Source organism: Rhinatrema bivittatum, chromosome 8 (genome assembly GCF_901001135.1).
Source record: "Rhinatrema bivittatum chromosome 8, aRhiBiv1.1, whole genome shotgun sequence".
Classification (NCBI taxonomy): Eukaryota; Metazoa; Chordata; class Amphibia; order Gymnophiona; family Rhinatrematidae; genus Rhinatrema; species Rhinatrema bivittatum.
Genome location: NC_042622.1, coordinates 203,712,225 through 203,730,484, shown reverse-complemented (window position 1 = coordinate 203,730,484; position 18,260 = coordinate 203,712,225). Strand labels below are relative to the sequence as shown.

General features: G+C 47.2%; 1 protein-coding gene across 3 annotated transcripts in view; it reads right to left on the bottom strand.

The window, feature by feature from the left end:
• Positions 1-18,260, bottom strand: part of SH2B2 (SH2B adaptor protein 2) — a 72,191-nt gene that overhangs the window by 31,048 nt on the left and 22,883 nt on the right. For all 3 annotated transcript variants that reach the window (XM_029612619.1, XM_029612617.1, XM_029612618.1), the window contains exon 2: positions 6,305-7,189. In XM_029612619.1, the coding sequence (XP_029468479.1) occupies positions 6,305-7,162 (858 nt within the window). In that variant the 5' untranslated portion in view covers positions 7,163-7,189. The remainder of the gene's footprint in view (positions 1-6,304; positions 7,190-18,260) is intronic.

Genomic DNA, 18,260 nt, shown 5'->3' with positions numbered 1-18,260 from the left:
CAAATGTTTATAGAGTGAAAAAAAAAGACCATACCTATTTATTTATACCGCTCTCACAGAGCGATTCTGGTTGGTGCCATTTACAACATTAAAACTACAGATGGAATAGCTTAAAGCAGATCTGAGAACACACCGAGACACCCGAAGTTGGTTACAGGGCCTCCCTCCTTCCTCCAGGCCCCAAGCACACGCGGGCATTAAAAATGCAGCCCGCTCAAACCCCCCCCCCCCCCCCAAGTTCAGAGCGTCCCTGCACGCCCCCAGCCCCGATACCGATACAGAGGGACATTCGCCCTGGAGAATGCCGAATGAACCAGATAGGTTGCATCTGTCTGCTCTTTGCTCTTAATCCCCCCCCCCGCCCCTCCTCTTTTATAGTGGATTAGAAGCCAAGGAATGTCAGATTAGAAACTTTTATTTATGGAGACGTATTCTTTTAAAGGTGAGCCCGACTCAGGCCGAGTTTCGCCCCCACATTGGGGCTGCCTCAGGAGCTGTATGTAGTCAATCTTATAATATATGCGAGTTCAGTCTCATAACAAAATGATTCTGATGGTTATTTTAGTGCACTGACACAGTATGTACCGTCTCCACTCTAATCGCAATGTAAAGATCACAACGGTTTACAAGTGTTAACAGTCATGGCTATAAATCAATAAATAATGATTGGTTACAGAGGTAGTATTCATAAACAGGCACTGACATCTATCAAAAGATTTTCTAACACATTAACTAAAGATCTAGGAGAAAATAAAATACATTTCAATATTAGTCACTACGTTGTACTGAGATTCTTACATTCTCTCATTAAATTTGTTCCTCACGGTTCAATTAATATCTCGTCCTTGTAATTGCAGCTCTCTGTATTCAGATGTTTCTAAGTTAGGTTGAATACATTTATGAATAGCCATGTTTTTAGCTCTCATTTAAATCTCTTTCTGTCTGGTATCAAATGTAGCATCTCTGGTAAGGAATTCCAAAGTTTTGGTCCTGCTATGGAGAATACATGATCTCTTACATGTGTCAGGTGTGTGCTCCGTATTGTGGGGACAGTCAGTAGTCCTTTATTATTATTTTTAGATCTTAGTGTTCTCTGGGGGTGCGTACGGTTGTAATGTCACGCCTATCATACCGGTGTTACTGGAATGAGTGATTTTGATTATTATCGGGATTGTACTGGCAGCCAGTGCAGTGAAATCAGCGAGGGTGTGATGTGATCAAGTTTCCTAGTTCCTAACAAAAGATCTTGCTGAAACGTTCTGTAATAATTGTAAAGGTTTTAAGAGACATGCGGGAAGACAGAGTAATAAAGAATTACAGTAGTCTAGGTTTGAGAAAATTAGAGTTTGCAATACAGTTTGGAAGTCTTTGAGAGTTAATAAAGGATTCAACCGATGTAATGCAGTTATGTGCTATATATAGAAAAGTTATTAATGTAATAAAGAAATAATTATATGCATCTCAGACTCAAATATATAAAACTTATTAAATAATTCTCGCTGATATAAACAGAATACATATAAGTGTAAAGTACTGCAGTAAATGTGCAAGAATGTATTCATGGTCAGTAACTTCTGTAGTGTAACTACATGCAGCCACACAGCTGGATCAGTCTGGATTTGGAGCAAGTGGGGGAATGGACTGGTGGAGGGAGAGTGAGAAAAAGCTGGTGGGTATGGATTGATGGAGGGAGAGAGGGAAAAAGCTGGTGGGTATGGACTGATGGAGGGAGAGAGAGAAAAAGCTGGTGGGTATGGACTGGTGGAGGGAGAGAGAGAAAAAGCTGGTGGGTATGGACTGGTGGAGGGAGAGAGAGAAAAAGCTGGTGGTGTGGACTGGTGGAGGGAGAAAGTGGTCAGAGCGGTGGACATCATTAAAGCACCAAAATCATCATATATGAAAATATAATATCAGCTTTCTTAAGATATAATTAAAAACATCCAAGCTTTTACTTTGTTTCTGAAAGTGAAATAATCTGTTTCCAAACTAACTTCCCTGGGGGCTGAATTCCAAATGTTCTGGCCCCTGGACTACGAGCCTCCTCCTCCAGCCCTAGTCCTGCCCCCCCACAATTAGTTCCACTCCCTTTTTGTCTACAAATTAAGCCCTGCCCCTAAATAACTTTTCTGTTTAATGTTATACCCACACCTGGCTGTTGTCTTGTTCTTCCACCTCCCTGGTGGTCATCTTTCCTTCTTTCTTCCTGGATCATGGTGATCTCCTATCCATCCCCCTCTCTCTCTACCTCTGTCCAGCATTATTCCTGGGGGTCCTCTCCTCCTCTCCCCTGATAGGCTACCATGCGCTCTCACTCCCCTTAACCAGGTCAGTCTTGGATTCCTCTCCCCCTCTTTATCCATTCCTGTCTGATTCCTTCTCCCCTCTGCCTTTCCCCGGTCACAGTTCCTCCTTTCTTCCTTTGAGCCATTCTCTACACTTTTTTGGCACACATCTCCTCCACTCTCTCTCTCTCTCAGGCCAGAGGCAGTAGGAGGGAATGTTTCTCGTTGTCGTGATCACCCTTTCTCCTGCTTTCCTCAGTGTGCAGCAGAGGCTGCGGTTTATGACAGCCACAGTCGGCCCTTCTCTTCCCCACTTCCTCACCAAGTACAACAGTGGGGTTTATGATTCTCCAGGGCTGCAATCGGTCCCTGTCTTCCCCAAATCCGCTTTACATGCAGAAGTGCGGTTTGAGGCTTCTGATGGTTGCGAACAACCCCTCTCTGTCCCTCTTCCGCCTGGTCTGCAGCAGCGTGGGGTGACGTTTTCAGGACCACACGAGATTCCCTCTCTCGCTCTCCTGGCTTGTGGCAGCAGCCCATTCATGTTCTCCCTAGATAATCTTCTCTTGCATTCATCTTGGAGGATCTCCTGGGATGGTCTCACGGACCCCAGGATGGGAACCACTGTGGTAGGAGATTCTCTCTCCTCCAAGCCTCCCGCCTTACGAGCTCATGACCCTTTGGTTCTTCCAGCCATTTTATTTTTCCATGGAAAATAATAAAATAGCACAGCTTGCAAATCAGGCTGGGGAGCAGTCCAGATGCTGCAAACCTGTTACCAGGACATCCACAGCAGAGGTGGATTAAACAGATCCTTCTCAAGTAATCTCCCTTCTAAACACTGTTATAACAAAGAAAGAAAGAACCTGACTGCAAGCAACTTACTGAAAGTAATTTATTTTTTAACCTGCTGTGTTGACACACATGATTCCAGGGGGGTAACAAACACCACAGTCAGTGTACAATTAAATCATATGCTAACAAACATGCATCACAAAATTCAAGAAATAAATCTAACCTATCTTACAAATAAGAATCCAAAGTAACACCTACATAACCAGCTTCGACTAGACTAATGAATAAAAATAAAATCAGAATCACAGAGTGATGAGCTCTGGCATATAAAAATCTCAGAGAGAGCGCATTATAAGTGACACCTTAAAAAGCATGCCACAGCGCAAGCCGGAAGTTGGAATAAAGGGATGTCAGCAAGCCGGGAATTTTTAAGTCCTGCGAATGAGACCCAACTCGATGCCAGTTTAGCAGTTTAACTTGAACAATGGGTTTAATGTTGGTTGCATTTCATTTGCAGTAGGAAAAATCTAAAAAAAAATGATTTTATAAGAAAAGGCTGAGTAGCTCGGGTTGTCCAACTGAGACCAAGTTGGGTCAAATTTGTAGGACTTAAAAATTCCAACTTCTGGCTTGCACTGGGGCATGCTTTTTAAGGTGTCACTTATAATACTCTCTCTGTTGTACAGATTGAGATGAATAAAAATAAAACACAGTGTATGAGTAAGTACCTGCCAGCACCACAGGAAGCTATCATACCTCTAACCAAGGGAACAACAAATTTTAATACTCCAGAAAACTGGAAATGCCTGAAAACAGCATTTATTAGAGCAATCAAGATCTGATACAGTAATATGTGCAGAAAATATTTTCTACAAAATCATATGATCTTGTTCATACTACAGAGATATCTGTTGAAAAACAGACTGTGTACGTATTTATATAGTATCTCAAAGTGACCATCATATACCTCGGGTTGTTAATCACTAATGGCTATAACATACCCGGAATGAGGCTTAGAGGTTTATAATCATCGGTTACTTATTTGAGATGTATTGGTAATTTTTTTGCTATTTTTATGTTTTTGATTTTTTGGTAATTATTGTTAATCAACAGTCACTTAACTTCGAGGTACTGTATTATCCGCAGAGCTATTTTGACATACATTGAGAAGAGAAGGTTGTGGATAATACAGTACCTCGAAGTTAAATGACTGTTGATTAATCAAAAACATAAAAATAGCAAAAAAATTACCAATACGTCTCAAATAAGTGACCGATGATTATAAACCTCTAAGCCTCATTCCGGGTATGTTATAGCCATTAGTGATTAACAACCCGAGGTATATGATGGTCACTTTGAGATACTATATAAATACGTACACAGTCTATTTTTCAACAGATATCTCTGTAGTATGAACTAGAACATATGATTTTGTATATTTTAATTTCTTGTATAGATTGGGTTCATTTGAAACGAAAATATTTTCTATGCAGGAATCAGCCAGAAGTGAAAAGGTATTAAGGCAGCAATGAGATGTGTCCGTGGGCTTCGGCCTGTCACTGTAAGTACTAGCCACCTTTATAATATTGAAACAATGACTTTTAGCCATCTCCAAACACAAAATTCGCTTCAGAAGCAAAACTGGTCTAGAGTTAAAATGCAGTCTGCCAACAGTGAGTAGAGAAGTGAGGGGAAAAAAGGGACATATCCAAGAATTTCTGTAGATTTACAACAGGGACCTCCCAAAATATCCCTCATCTTATAACTCGTTTTTCTTCCTGGGTCTCTTCCAATCCTTTATTTTCATGGACTCGGTCAGGATCCATGCTAACCCCATGCTCGTACTTTAAGAGAACAAGAGATACAAGGAAAGGGCACCATGGGCCCCCCTTAGTCACAGCAGTGTCTGACCTGCTTCTCTTTCTCCCTCCCTCCCATGACCTAAACTCCACAGTGAGGAACCCGCACTCCAGAACACAAACCTAGAGAGGTGCTCTTTCGAACTCCCTGCTCAAGATGTTTCGTATCTTTACCTGCTCCTCTCTGTCCAGGCGACTGCCAATGAGGAAGCGCAGCCTCTCACTCGGATGAGAAGGTACCTATCGCCCCTAGAACATGCCTGCCCTTGTTATAACTCACTGTACTGCAGTCTCACCACCCATGTCACTAGCCTCACACATGATGCATACACATTATGCTTTTATTTCTTAGTTATACCTGTGCCATTCTGTACTATTGGTTTCAATGACAGAAGAATGGGAGTCTGCTTAAGAACATCTTTAATCCAACTCGAGTCAAGTGTTTGCACCAAACCAAAGAAAGAATAAGGGGCAGTGACTAATACATTCTTTTACCTTCCATGTGAATAAGGTACAGAGTAAGGAAGCTCAAATGCAAAAGCCATTCGCTATGAGATAAGACAGGGAACGCTCATCTGCATGGTACGGCAGCTAGCTTTTATTGGATCTGCTTAAGAATCGCCCATACATGACGACGCACAGGACCACATGGGTCCCTTCTCCAGATATACCAGATGTGGTATCCAAAGTTTATGGACGTCATCTATGGATTATTCTTATCTTGGTCCTACCAGACGTAGCAAAACATGCAAAGAATTGAGTTTTCTCTGGGACCAATAAAGCTACTGAAAGTCCGTGCTAGCGCAGCACAAAGTGGGGAACCGCCATGACCCGGAGCTTTAACAAAAAGCAGAGAGTGTGAGAAATGGTCATAAGCATAAATCTACCGGAACCCAAAGGAAACTGCTGTTTGAGGCAATAGAAATGGAAACACTAGGGCTGACTCGATGGCCTAGTGGAGACATGCTGGACGCTGCCAGATGGAAATCTCCAGTTCAAATTCCCCAACTCAGCTTCTGCTCATCAGATTGGCAAAGGCTGGGCAGGCGGGGGGGGGGGGGGGATTCACAGCCATCGCATAACAGCCACTCACAGTGGGTGGGATTTGGTGCACGCATGAATCAAACTCCCAAAGGGTGCTGCAGTCTGTGGTTCCCCTATCGAGGGCCGTCACTGTGATGTCTGGGTTATGGGCATTGGGGAGGAAAGAGGAGGAAGGATTAAACGGAGGGAGAAAATGTTAGCTAGCCGCAAATGGGCTCTACCTGGGGCAGGTTTCAATGGAGCTGCAAGCCCAAAGGATCCGGGCTACAATCAGAGAGAAGAAGGACTCAAGTTTGACACATGCACAGGGTTTAAACCCCTTACCTTTGGAGGCACATAGAACTCCAGCAGAAAGCGCTCGCCCTCCATTCTCGCAGCTTTCCTTAAAAGCAGACGGCACTTCTGCCACTGAGCACTGCCCACGCAGTTAGTATCATCTGCCACCATGTACCTGAGGGTGCCCTCCCGCTGAATGTCCACCACATCAACCTTCATTGACTGGGTCCTCGAGAGCCGTAACTTATGGGTCCATTTCTCCTTGGTTTCAGTGTGTTCTTTAGTGGCAGAAGCAGCGGTGGCATACTGTTCCCTGTCTGACTGTCTCCCCTGGCCAGAATCCATTCCTGGCTCGGGAGAGGACTTCCGGTGCCACATTTCCTTCATCCCATCCACCACACACAAGCTCATGTTCCTCAGGGAAAAACCTTTCTTGAATTTTGGCTTGGAGGAAGCATGGACCGAGACATCCTCAGAGCTGCGAGAGTGACCGTAAGACGAGACTTTGTGTGGCAGGGTCTGACTTGGGAATCTGGTTGGGTTGACCGAATGGTCCATCATGCCCAAGGATTCCATGGAGGTCTCTTCTTTCCGCTGCCCAATATCCCTCCCAAAAGGTACCTGGCAGTTCTGAAGACCCACAAATGGCACGATATTATGTTTCGTTGGAGAATCAGACACATACACCCTGCTGACCTCAGAACTGAAGTAGTCCAAGAAATTTGCAGCAAAGTGATGGGAGAAGGACGTCTCAGCCCCTGGAGTGTCGTAATGCGGGTTCTCCTTCAAGAACTGGCAAAACTTCTGTGCGAAGTCCAGGGCAGCGGATTGGGCGTGCAGCTCACAGAATTCCCTCCAGTCTGGGAGCTGGGAGGATGACTCATGGCTGTAAGCATCCCCATTCATGACTGCTCCATTCCACCTCCCCGGAAACTGCAAGGCAATGAATGACAGTGTCAAAAAAAAAAAAAAAAAAGGAGAGAGAAAAAAAGGCCTTACTATAAGACATTTCAGTTTCACCCACCCTCTGCAACGTGCTGTACTGCTCGGTCCACGGAGCGAGCGTCTAAGTTGAGGTGGTCATTCTACTTCCCCGCAAGAGCGTTCCAAGTTAAAATTAAAAGTTGTCACAAATGAGAAACTGCCCTAGTCTGACACATCTTTTAAAATCACAAGCATGAAGTGTGACTACACCCTCTAAGAGAGAGATCCTCTCTTGTGATATGATAACCACTTGGTTTTGATCTACAATTCTTGAAATGAAAAGAGAACACAGTGAGATTGTCAGATTCTCTTATCTCTGTATGAACAAAGTTTGGTTGGTTCCACAGTATCCTTTGAAACGTAAACGAATGCGTCACTATACTATCTAGTAGATCAGGACAGCTCTTGATGCTATCAAGTCAGAAATTTTATTACAGGTTATGAGTCAGTCAAGATGATGAGGTGACTCCAGGACTAAAGAAACTGATTAAAGTATCTTTAGGGTCCTTCATTTTCAGTTTCAACTGATTTTCACCCATAAATTCCCACATTTTTCCAAAGATGACATTCAGTTTAAACTGATATTCACCTTACTTTTAAGGCTGAGTAAAAAGCTGCTCCAGAGCTGCAGATGCAGTGTTTCGAGGCCTCCGGCATTGCTGGAAGCCAGCGTGAGCCAAAGTGCATGTTGTGTTTTAGGTCTCACCTCCCATCAGTGAAAGCGCTCACTCTCCAGTGCCGTATTTCAGGTCCCAGCTCCTCACCCTCCAAGCGGCCAGAGTGCCTGCTCTCTGGTGCTGTGGATGCATTTCACGCAGCCCCTGTCCACCAGAAGCACTTCCCGGCAGGCTCCCTGGCCCCGCACAAAAGCAGAAGTTTAGTGCTGCAGAGCGCTGGAGCCTCCGTTAAGTGGCTGCTGAAGGAGAGAGGAGAAGCCTGGAGCCACCACCAGTGAGGATGAAGGAATGGGGGGAAGAGGAAGGGAGATTATCAGTGAGGTGGGAGGTGAGGTGGGAGGGCATGCAAGGCAAGGGATTAGGGACAGAGATGGGGATGTTGCTGAGTGGATGGGTGGGAAAATCTGCTAATGTTTTATGGTCCTGGCTTCTGTCCACCAACATAAACTCCGATATTTACTCAGAAAAATAATGAGTCCTTTCTTTCAACTGATATTCACCCATTTTTGCTCTTATCAAAAAATCCCTGATAACTTCCCAGAAAAAACAAACAATAAAAACAGAAATCATCTTCATTCCCCCTCCACCCCAAAGCAATCTGCCAGTTTGCATCTTAAGCCACAGGAAAAGTCAAGCTGACTCCCAGGATGCTTTGCAATGGGAGCTCTGAAAACTGGCTGCAGAGCATGGTGGATAGCTGGGAGCTGCCACCCAGATGCACCGTATAGTGGGAGAGGCGAAAAAAAAAGTTCCCTTTGAAAATAATTTTCAAACACCCCCTTTCCCACAATTAAAGTGCTGTTTTGCATGCAGAAATGCTTTTGAAAATTGCCCTTGCATTGTACAGTGTATAGATGAGGCCATCATAGAAATGCTGAGATGAATAAATGTATAAAGTCTGCAGCAGCATCGTAATACTAGAGAGGATGATTAAAGCTAGATAAAAGCGTGATATAAAAAGCAGGACAGATTTATGCTGCATCTATTAACCCACCTTTGAGGCTTTAAATCTTTTCCACGATTCTCCTTACCTACATTATAAGCTCTATAGAGCAGGGACAGACTCATGTGTTTTATCTGTACAGTGCTATGTATGCTTTGTAGCGCTATATGTTTAATGGCAGTAGTAGCAATAGTTTGAGTCCCATGTCTGCCTGTGACATGTACAAATCTCTAGGATACTATTACAATCAAAAAAAAGCCTAGAGGCAGACAAATCCCCCTGGCCCTGAAGGCCAGCAGTTGCACAGATTATACCAGGCTGGAAGTGTGCAACGTATACTCCTGGAAGAATTCTGCGCAAAAAAGTTACAAAATTCTCGGCCTGATTTTTAATCCCCTGCGCGCAGGGGAAAAAAACGGGGGGGTTACGCGCATGGCTGGGCCTTAGGAAAGGGGCAATCCGGGGGGGAGGGGGCCGGTACAGTGGTCATTTGCCGCTGTACCGGGGAAAGGAATCCCAGCGCACGCAAGTTGCTTCTGCTCCAGTGGAGCAATAAGCAACAAAATAAAACCAAAAAAAAGGTAAGGGGAAGGGGAAGGGAGGTTAGGGTAGGGGGTTTGGGAAGTTCCCTCCCAGTCCGCTCCTTAATTGGAGAGGAACAGATGGGACCCCCAAATCAAAGCAGTTGGTACGTAACCCAGATGCTACACTTTGAAAACAATCATTAGACGGGACGCTGGCGCACTCTGACACAGCACGAAACGAATGCTTCCAGGAGGGGCAGCATGCGAGTTTGTAGCTGCAAAAGCAAAGCAGCAGTGAGCTCCTGAGGAGGAAGGGTATCTGATGAGGTGGACTTTCATCCTTCAGAGCTCCTGTCTGAATAAATCAGTAGTCCAGAAGGTGCCATCAGCCTCTCTGTTTCTGTGCATGGACTGAAAACACTGTCACTCGAAAAAACAGGAGTCAAATTCTTATAAAGCATGGGGAAAATGTGGGGAAGTTTTATATTCTGCGACCATTGGGACTGCAGGACCGATAACCCTGCCGCGCTCTCTCCTCTTGTTTACGGGCTTCTCAGACCTCGTGTTGTTCATTGCAATATTAGTCGACGGCGTATACATTCATTTTTTTTTCTCCTTTGGTGGATTTAGAACTAAAAAATAAATGTAAAAATAAATATTAGTTTTAAAGGTACATTGGGATTGAGAAGTGGGGGGTGAGGGGTAGGGATGGGGGCTATGTGAAAGGAACTGAGGGTCTGTGCTAAGGCTCATGCCACAAAGGCAGTCTGAAACCTGTGTCAGAGGGCCAGGGAGACTTAGATGCAACCATCGGCTTATATTAGGGCCATGTGCCGGCCCAGCATCATAGGGGCATAGGCACGGCTCTCTGCCAATGGGCCCAAAACACATATATCCAGCTCTGGGGCCAGGGGAGAAGGTAGGAGGCTATGTGAAGGGTACTGAGTACGGGCAGAATTAAAGGGGATGGGGTGGCTGTGAACGACAACGTCCTAGGAAGCCCTGCATGGTGCTCCTCTACTGCTGTCTCTTTCCCATAAAAGCCAATGCCTATGCCAACGGAGTTCGATGTAGTCTGAAAGGCATTTCACAGAAATGCTGACCATTCAGCAAAAAGGTGCTGACTGCGTTTGAGTGGAGCTCTTAAAAGACTAATTTCAGGATTGGCAAACATGATTGAGAAAGTCAGCGAAAAACTTCCCCTCCAAAACCCTCCTGAAGCAAAGGAAGCAGTAACAGGAGGCCCCTGCAAGCCACGGGGCATGGAGAGTTTCCAGACGCATTTTAGAAGGGGCCCGGCCGCACGCGTAACCCGTTATGCGCCGAAGTGCCAAAGGGAAAGGGGCAGTCCGGGGGGGCAGGGAGGGGGCAGGGGGCCGGTACGCAGTGCGCAGGAACTGCCCCAGGAGAAACCCTCACTAGTAGCCTTTAAACGCGATCACTTTAAACCGAAAAACCACGGAGGACGGGCTGGTCCTCCCCTGCTTTTGATTTTTTTTTTTCCCCTCTGAAAACGTGTGTTCCAGATTTTCTTGCAGTTTTATAACTAAAAGCATCTAAGCTTAGCTCAGCAGACTGTGACCAAAGGCATTAAGTGTTCACTGAAGAACCAATTTCTTGTATCAGGTCTAATCAGGGCCGTCTAGAAGTTAGAGTGAAGGGCTGGCTGTGATAACGGGACGTGAGCCCCGTGCTCGCTGACGATCTGCTGCCACCCTGCTCTCCTAGCCACCAGGCTCACGAATAGCCCCGGCAGTTTCGCTCCTGCTTGGGAGAGAGAGAGAGAGTTAGTGTAAGCCAGACTGGATTTAATCGGGATGGAAGAGACGTTGAGATGGCTGGTGGTCCAGCCCTTCCCTCAGAAGGAAGCAGTACAGTAAAAGGGATGCCTACCCCTCCCCGGGATGACCCTTCTTCTCTCTCAAGCACTGACCGGCATTTGACTTTCTCCCTTTGCAGGCACAGGGCTGGTCCGGTGGAGATTCTACAGCGCTCCTAATACTGCTGGCTCGCTCCTGTGCTTTCAAGGAGACGGTCCGGGCAGGATGCTACTGCTCAGTCCGACGGGCGCGTGGGCACTCAAGCTGGCTCCCCTCCTCCTGTCGCTTCATGCCCTGTACAGCACAAATCACCGCAGGGCGCTTCCAGCCACAGGGCCTGGCAGCGTCGCATCATTCACACCTACCTAAAGAGGGCCCTGAGGTGAATTTAAAACCAGCTCTCCTCCCTTTTCTCCTGCTACCTTTCCCCAAGATCTTCCCTTCCCTCGAATTCCTCTCACCCTCTCCCCTCAAGCGAGTCATCTCTGAAGGATACCCCCAGCTCCTCTGAAGGCTGTGCTACGCTGCAGACAGTCGTCCCCCCACGCTAAGGCTGACCTACATCCTGGCAGCTCCTCCCTCTCTCGCGTGTGACCAGCAAGATGGCCCCTGCCAGCTCGCCGAAGCCGTTTACCTTTAACACCGGAGTGGCTAAGGCTGACCGCCCCCCCCCCCCCCCCACCCCCACCGGCAGTTCCTCTCTGGTGTATGGTCAGCAGGATGACCGCTGCCACTGCTTTTCCACTTCATCGCCATGGAGGTTCCCAGCCCGCGCCTGATCCCCCTAGGCCTGCATGCAAGCATTCAATAGAAGCGGATGTGGGGATCATTCCCACAAAAAAACCTGAAACCCACATTTTATTTTGTAAAAAGGAAGACAACAGAAATCCACTGTTCATTAAGAAATGCCAGTTTAATACAATATCATACGCTGTAAGGATTTCACCGATTAGAAAGAGGGGAGACCCCCGCCCCCATCCCCAAGGCAATTCCTACATATTTTTCCTGCCACACAAATCAAATTCGTGTAAGGAAATCATTGTACAAAACCGCAGTTCTTAATTAAATACACAGTACTCACTCCAAAAACTAAAACCACTCTCCACCCAATGCAGTGCACTGTGGACCCCATATCCTAACACCCTCTCATCCTGGCGAGATGTACTACAGTGCAAGAGTTTAACAACCAATAAAAAATAAAGTTTCCAACCTCTATATATTTCTTTGTCTTTCACTCTCAAGATCCCTGTGCTCTGATGCTTCAGTTTTCTATCTCCCCTCTTCCTCTAGTCTCTCATCCTTCCCCATCCATCTCCCCCTCCTCCCCTACAAGCGTAAGCAGAAAGGAAAAGGAGGTGATGACGCCCTTGTACAGGTCCTTGGTGAGGCCTCACCTGGAGTACTGCGTTCAGTGCTGGTGCCCGTATCTCAAAAGGTTATAGAGACAGGACGGCGGCCGTCCAGAGAAGGGCGACCAAAATGGTGTGGGGTCTGTAAAAGAAGAGAGGAGGTGCAGGGGAGATACCATACAGACCTTCAGATACCCGAAAGGTTTTAATGATGCGCGAACTTCAAACCTTGTCTACTAGAAAGAAAACAATAGAACTAGGAGGGGTCAAGAAATGAAACTCCAGGGGATGACGACTCAGAACCAACATCAGGAAATATTTCTTCACGCAGAGAGTGGTGGATGCCTGGAATGCCCTTCCGGAGGAGAAGAAAACAGTCAATGAATTTAAAGGGGCATTAGATAAACAAACACTGTGGATCTCTGAAGGCTCGAGGAGAGAAATGAGAAAAGCATTCGGGGGGAGGTAACTTGCAGAAGGCATGGAAATCACTACCCGTAACCAATAAGCCTTGATGCTTTTAATGCAACTGGAACACTGCTGCCCACTTAGACGGCTAGAGTAAGGAAATGAAGAAAAGTGTGCAGGGGGGGGGGGGGGGTAACTTGCTGGTGCGGCAGTTGCTATCCTTAGCATATGCTCCCCACTTAGACGGCAGGGGGAAGAGAGGAATTGGACTCGGACAAGAACCAAAGGCCCAGACTTCTACAGTCTGGAGTACTGTTACGCAGACATAAGGGAAAAAGTTCAGGACTGCTTCTATGGCCAAGTCCATAAGCCAAGCACGTCAAGCAGCACTATCTGAATTTTCAAAAAAATGTTGCCAGCTGCAATTGTTATGAGTTATCAAAAGGCTTGGGACAGAGGTGGCTCAAGGCAATCTGCTGCCTGAGGCGAAGGATGAAATGGTGCTCCTCCCCCTCCCCCCAGGGCCCGGTGCAGGTGAAATCACCGAGGGCCAGGGCAGGGGGAAGGCAATGGAGGGGGAAGTGACTTGCCCAAGGTCACAAGCAATGGCAATAGGATTTGAACCCTGGCTTCTCTTGTTTGCAGCTCACTGCTCTGACCACTCAGTTATTTTCTGGTTCTCAGTCTTCGGCATCTGCACTAGGGGGCGCCGGAGAAATGTTTAAGGCCGCCCCACCTCCTGGGTCTAGAAATAGGACTCCTCCATTCCCTATTGCCTGCCTCCCACCCTTCTCCAGGATCCGCCCCCGGGGGTGTGAGAGGTTGGTGAACGGTGGGAGCCTGTGTGTGTGACGCACTCTCTCTTAGGACTGATACAAGGGTATTAGATGCCCTACACAAACCTTACAGCCTTTCATTCCCCCTTCCCACCCCTCCCCACATAATTAAAACTTATTCACTCTTTTCCATTTTAAAATGTATTAACTTCCCCAACCTAAAAAGGCAGATTGCATATGGAAAATATATTTAAATGTCTATTATATATATATATTTCTATATAGGCATACATTGCAAAAGAACACACTTTCAATAACAATAGTTTAATAGACTTCATAAACTACCTCTCTCATAGTGGCAGTTACTACCTTAAAAAGCTCGCTGGGCGGACTGGATGGACCATTTGGTCCTTTTCTGTCGTCATTACTGGGTCACCACATGTTACGAGATATACACAGCAATATACAGACAAATAAGAGAAAATCCCTGCTCTGTGTTGTTCACAGTCTAGTCGAGGCACTGCTCTCTTTGCCTTCTCAACACCCTGCTAGCCAGTCTCGTGTGCGCACACACACACACACGCACGCAAACACACACCTCTTCCTGCAGAGATAGCGTCAGCCCCGCTTCCTGACTTCTTTATCTAACCTCACTGACTTCAGGGGTAAGGCAAGCGCATGCGTACGCACACGCGCCCTCGCTGAGCTCAAGGTGCATTTATCTCATTCATGGGTCCCATGCGCTGCAAATCCCCTTCCACCCCCTTTTCTTACTGAAAAGCTCCATCCTTCAACCTCACCGACTCCTGAAGTCTTGCACCCTGCTCAGACTCCTCCTCAGGCACCTCTGTCCCCTGAACAGCTGGAAGTGTCCCTTTCCAAATGATGCAAATAACCTTCTGAACTGTGCGTTCACCAATCATAAGCGCTGACATCACTTTCCAACTCTACTAGTTACCTGAGATTATTAGGCCAATATTTAAAAAGGTTGAGGTGCCTAAAATCTGGCAATTCTGATCATCTACATTTGAGCCCCTGAAGTCATAAGGCTATTAGGTCGCTAAAAAGGCAGATGGGGCCTGGTCAGGGTAAGCGCCCAGTGCTGAGTTTCAGGGCTAGGCGCTTTAACTTGGGCAGTCAAATCTAGTCACAGCCAGAGTAGCCCAGGTGGCCGCTCATTTGTTCTGTGTATTGGGCGCCTACATTTTGGGTGTCCGTAGTGTGTGCTTATTGGACAGAGTTTGTTTTTGGGCGCCCTGTCCAGGCTCGCTTGTGCGGACACGCAATTGGGCGCACAACTGTCAGACGCCTTTGGGAGAGTACTCCTAGTGGGTGTTTATCCATAGTACCGGTAGCAAAGAAGCCTAAGCACCTTACCCTTTGTGCTGCCTGCGATATTCGGGCATCTCAGCCTGGCGTCCCCTCTAACGTGTCGGCTCTGCTTGGAGACTCAGGGAGAGTTGTCTCCGGCTGATTTTGCTACGCCCGGCCTTTCCCAGCATGATGCGGGAATGGGACCGGAGGGGGACCTGTCAGAGGTTTTGCCTGGTTTTGGGGGCCCCTAACTGGTTTTTGTCAGCAGAGGACGGCAACTCAGTGGGGCACAGGACTGATGCCCCCTGGTTTTGGTATGGATCTTTCTGCCTGTTCTTGGGTGGAATTTTTTCAAGGTCTGAGGTCCTTCCTTCGGGCACAGTCAGCGACCCTGGCCAAACATAAAAGTTCAGGATCGCAGACTGCGGATCCCTGCACGCCTGGTGCCATGGATAAGTGTCGGAGTACGTCTAGACCTGCTGCGGGTCACGCTGATAGGGACCCAGATGGCACGGATGATGAAGGCGATCCTTACTCCCAGGAGGATGGAGGAATTCCTCTGGGGTTGGAGCCATACAGAACAATGTTGGGTTTCTTTCACAGAGATGAGTTGCCAACTCTGATCTCCCAGACACTGAAGATGCTGGGTGTGCCTGGTGCTGATTCTGTGTCTGAGCCAAAGAAAGATCCCATTTTGATTTCTTTGCGTAAAGCATCACGTTTCTCCTCTATTATGGAGGCTTTTCAAGAACTTATTGTTCTTGAATGGGGCACCCCAGAAGCTAATTTTAAAGGGGAACGAGCCTTGGATGCACTGTACTCCCTGGATCCGGCAGTGAGAGCAGTTGCACTTTCTGAAAGTGGATGCGCTGGTGTGTGCCATCACCAAGTGGATGATTATCCCTGTAGAAGGGGGAGTAGCCTTGAAGGATGCGCAGGATAAGATAATTGAGGGCATCCTTAAGCAGGCCTTGAGGCGGTGGCAATGAATTTGCAGATAGCCTCTTGCTACTCCCTGGTGGCTCACTCTTGCTTGCTTCTCTCTCAGGAAGTCGATGAGCCTAGTTTGAATTCCAGGGCAGTGATGGAACCGGCAGCCACTTTTTTGGCGGTTGCGGGCTGCAACCTGGTCCGCACTTCTGCCAGAGGGGTGGTTTCGGTGATAGCAGCCAGGCATCAGCTATGGCTCAGGAATTGATCAGCCGATATAATTTCAAAGTCTAATCTTACAAAATCTCCTTTTAAAGGACCACTCGTTTGGGAGGAAGTTGGAAAAAATGGCCAATAAGTGGGGTGAATCCCAGTTTCCTCGGTTCAGTATACTGTCTAATAAAAGAACTAGTATGTGTCTATCTCCTAACTCTGAGCCTGACTGGTGGTCCCTCTCGGGATCTTCCCCCCGGGGGCATGGTCATCTGCCACCGGCCCAAGGATCCACCCACAACTCTCCTAAATAATAACAATGACAGCCACCCTAGAGGTGGTTCCATGGGCAAGGGCGCATATGCATCCTCTTCAGTGCACACTGCTTGCACGTTGGAGTCCAGTCTCAGGACTACTCGATACAGCTTCAGTTACCAGTGGAGATCAGCATCCAACTGCCGTAATGGTTGCAAGCGGATCATCTAATGAAGGGCATTCCCCTATGAATACCAGACTGGCTAGTACTCACAACGGATATAAGCTCACTGTCAGGAGTTGACAGCGCAGGGCGCTGGAGTACAGAGGAGTCTCTCTGGAGCATCAATCGGCTAGAAGGCCATGCCATTCGGTTGACATTCTTGCAATTCATTGACCACTTCCAAGGTCGAGCGGTCCGAATGATGTTGGACAATGCAAAGGCGGTGGCTTACATCAATTGCCAGGGATGAACCAAGAGCCAGCAAGTGTAGCAGGAAATAACCCAACTAATGGAATGGGCGGAACTACATCTTCAGGAGATCTCAGCCTCTCACATTGCAAGAAAAGACAATGTAAGAGCAGACTCTCTCAACAGAGTCTGGATCCAGGAGAAGGGTAATTGTCAAACGAAGTATTCCAGCTCATAGTGGGCCACTGGGGCCTCCAGTTTCTAGACTTGCTGGCAACATCACACAATGCGCAGTCGCAGGAGATCTGAAGATTTTGGGCATTGATGCCCTCGTGCAAAAGTGGCAGGAAGGCAAGCTTCTATATGCCTTTTCCCCATGGCCCATGTTGGACAGAATGATTTGGAGGACTGAGACACACAGGGTTGGTGCTTCTGGTGGTGCTAGATTGGCCCAGGAGGCCATGGTATGCAGATCTGCAGAGGCTCCTGGTGGACTCTCCTCGCCGATTACCAGTCCACAGGGATTTGCTATGGCAGAGCCTTATTCTTCTTGAAGATCAGACTTGATTTTGTCTTACGGTATGACCCTTGAAAGGGTTCAGTTGCTGAGGCGTGGATATTCCACTGCTGTGATTTCCATTTTACTTTGAGTGTGAAAGTTCTCCACTTCTTTAGCATTATGTTCGGGTTTGGCGAGTGTTTGAGGCTTGGTGTGAGGAATGAGGGATACATCCTCGTTCCGTTAAAATCCCACTCAGTTTGGATTTTTTTTTTTTTGCAGGATGCGTTGTTTAGTGGCCTAGCCCTTAATTCCTTGAAAGTATAGGTGGCAGCTATTGCCTGTTTCAGAGGTCACATGAATGGTGAATCCTTGTCGGCCCATCCAGATGGGGCCTGGTTCTTGAAAGGAGTGAAGCATCTTCGTCCCTCCTTGTGGTTGCCAGTGCCCTTGTGGTTCTGCATTTTCGGGCAGGTCCCACATTTCGATCACTGCGTAATCTCTACTTGAGGTTACTTACGTGAGACTTTCTGAACTGTGGGCTCTGACTTGGTGGGAACCGTTCCTGCGAGTGACTCCGGGAGCAGTCCAGTTGCAAACTGTTCCGTCTTTTTGCCAAAACTTGACTCAACCGATTTCCCTGCTGACACTGGACAGGGAGAGAAATGTGGATGAATATCGTCTGTTACCAACCTTGTATGTCAAGCGGCATTATCATGAGGTGTTTGGAGGTTTCTAAATCTATCAGGAAGAAGGACCGGCTGCCTATACTCCATGGTGGGGGTAAACAGGTTGAGCAAGCATCGCGGGCTACAGAAGCCCACTGGATTAAGGAGATAGTCACGGCCACGTATGTAGATGCTGAGCAGCCATTGCCTAGTCAGGTTAAGGTTCATTCCA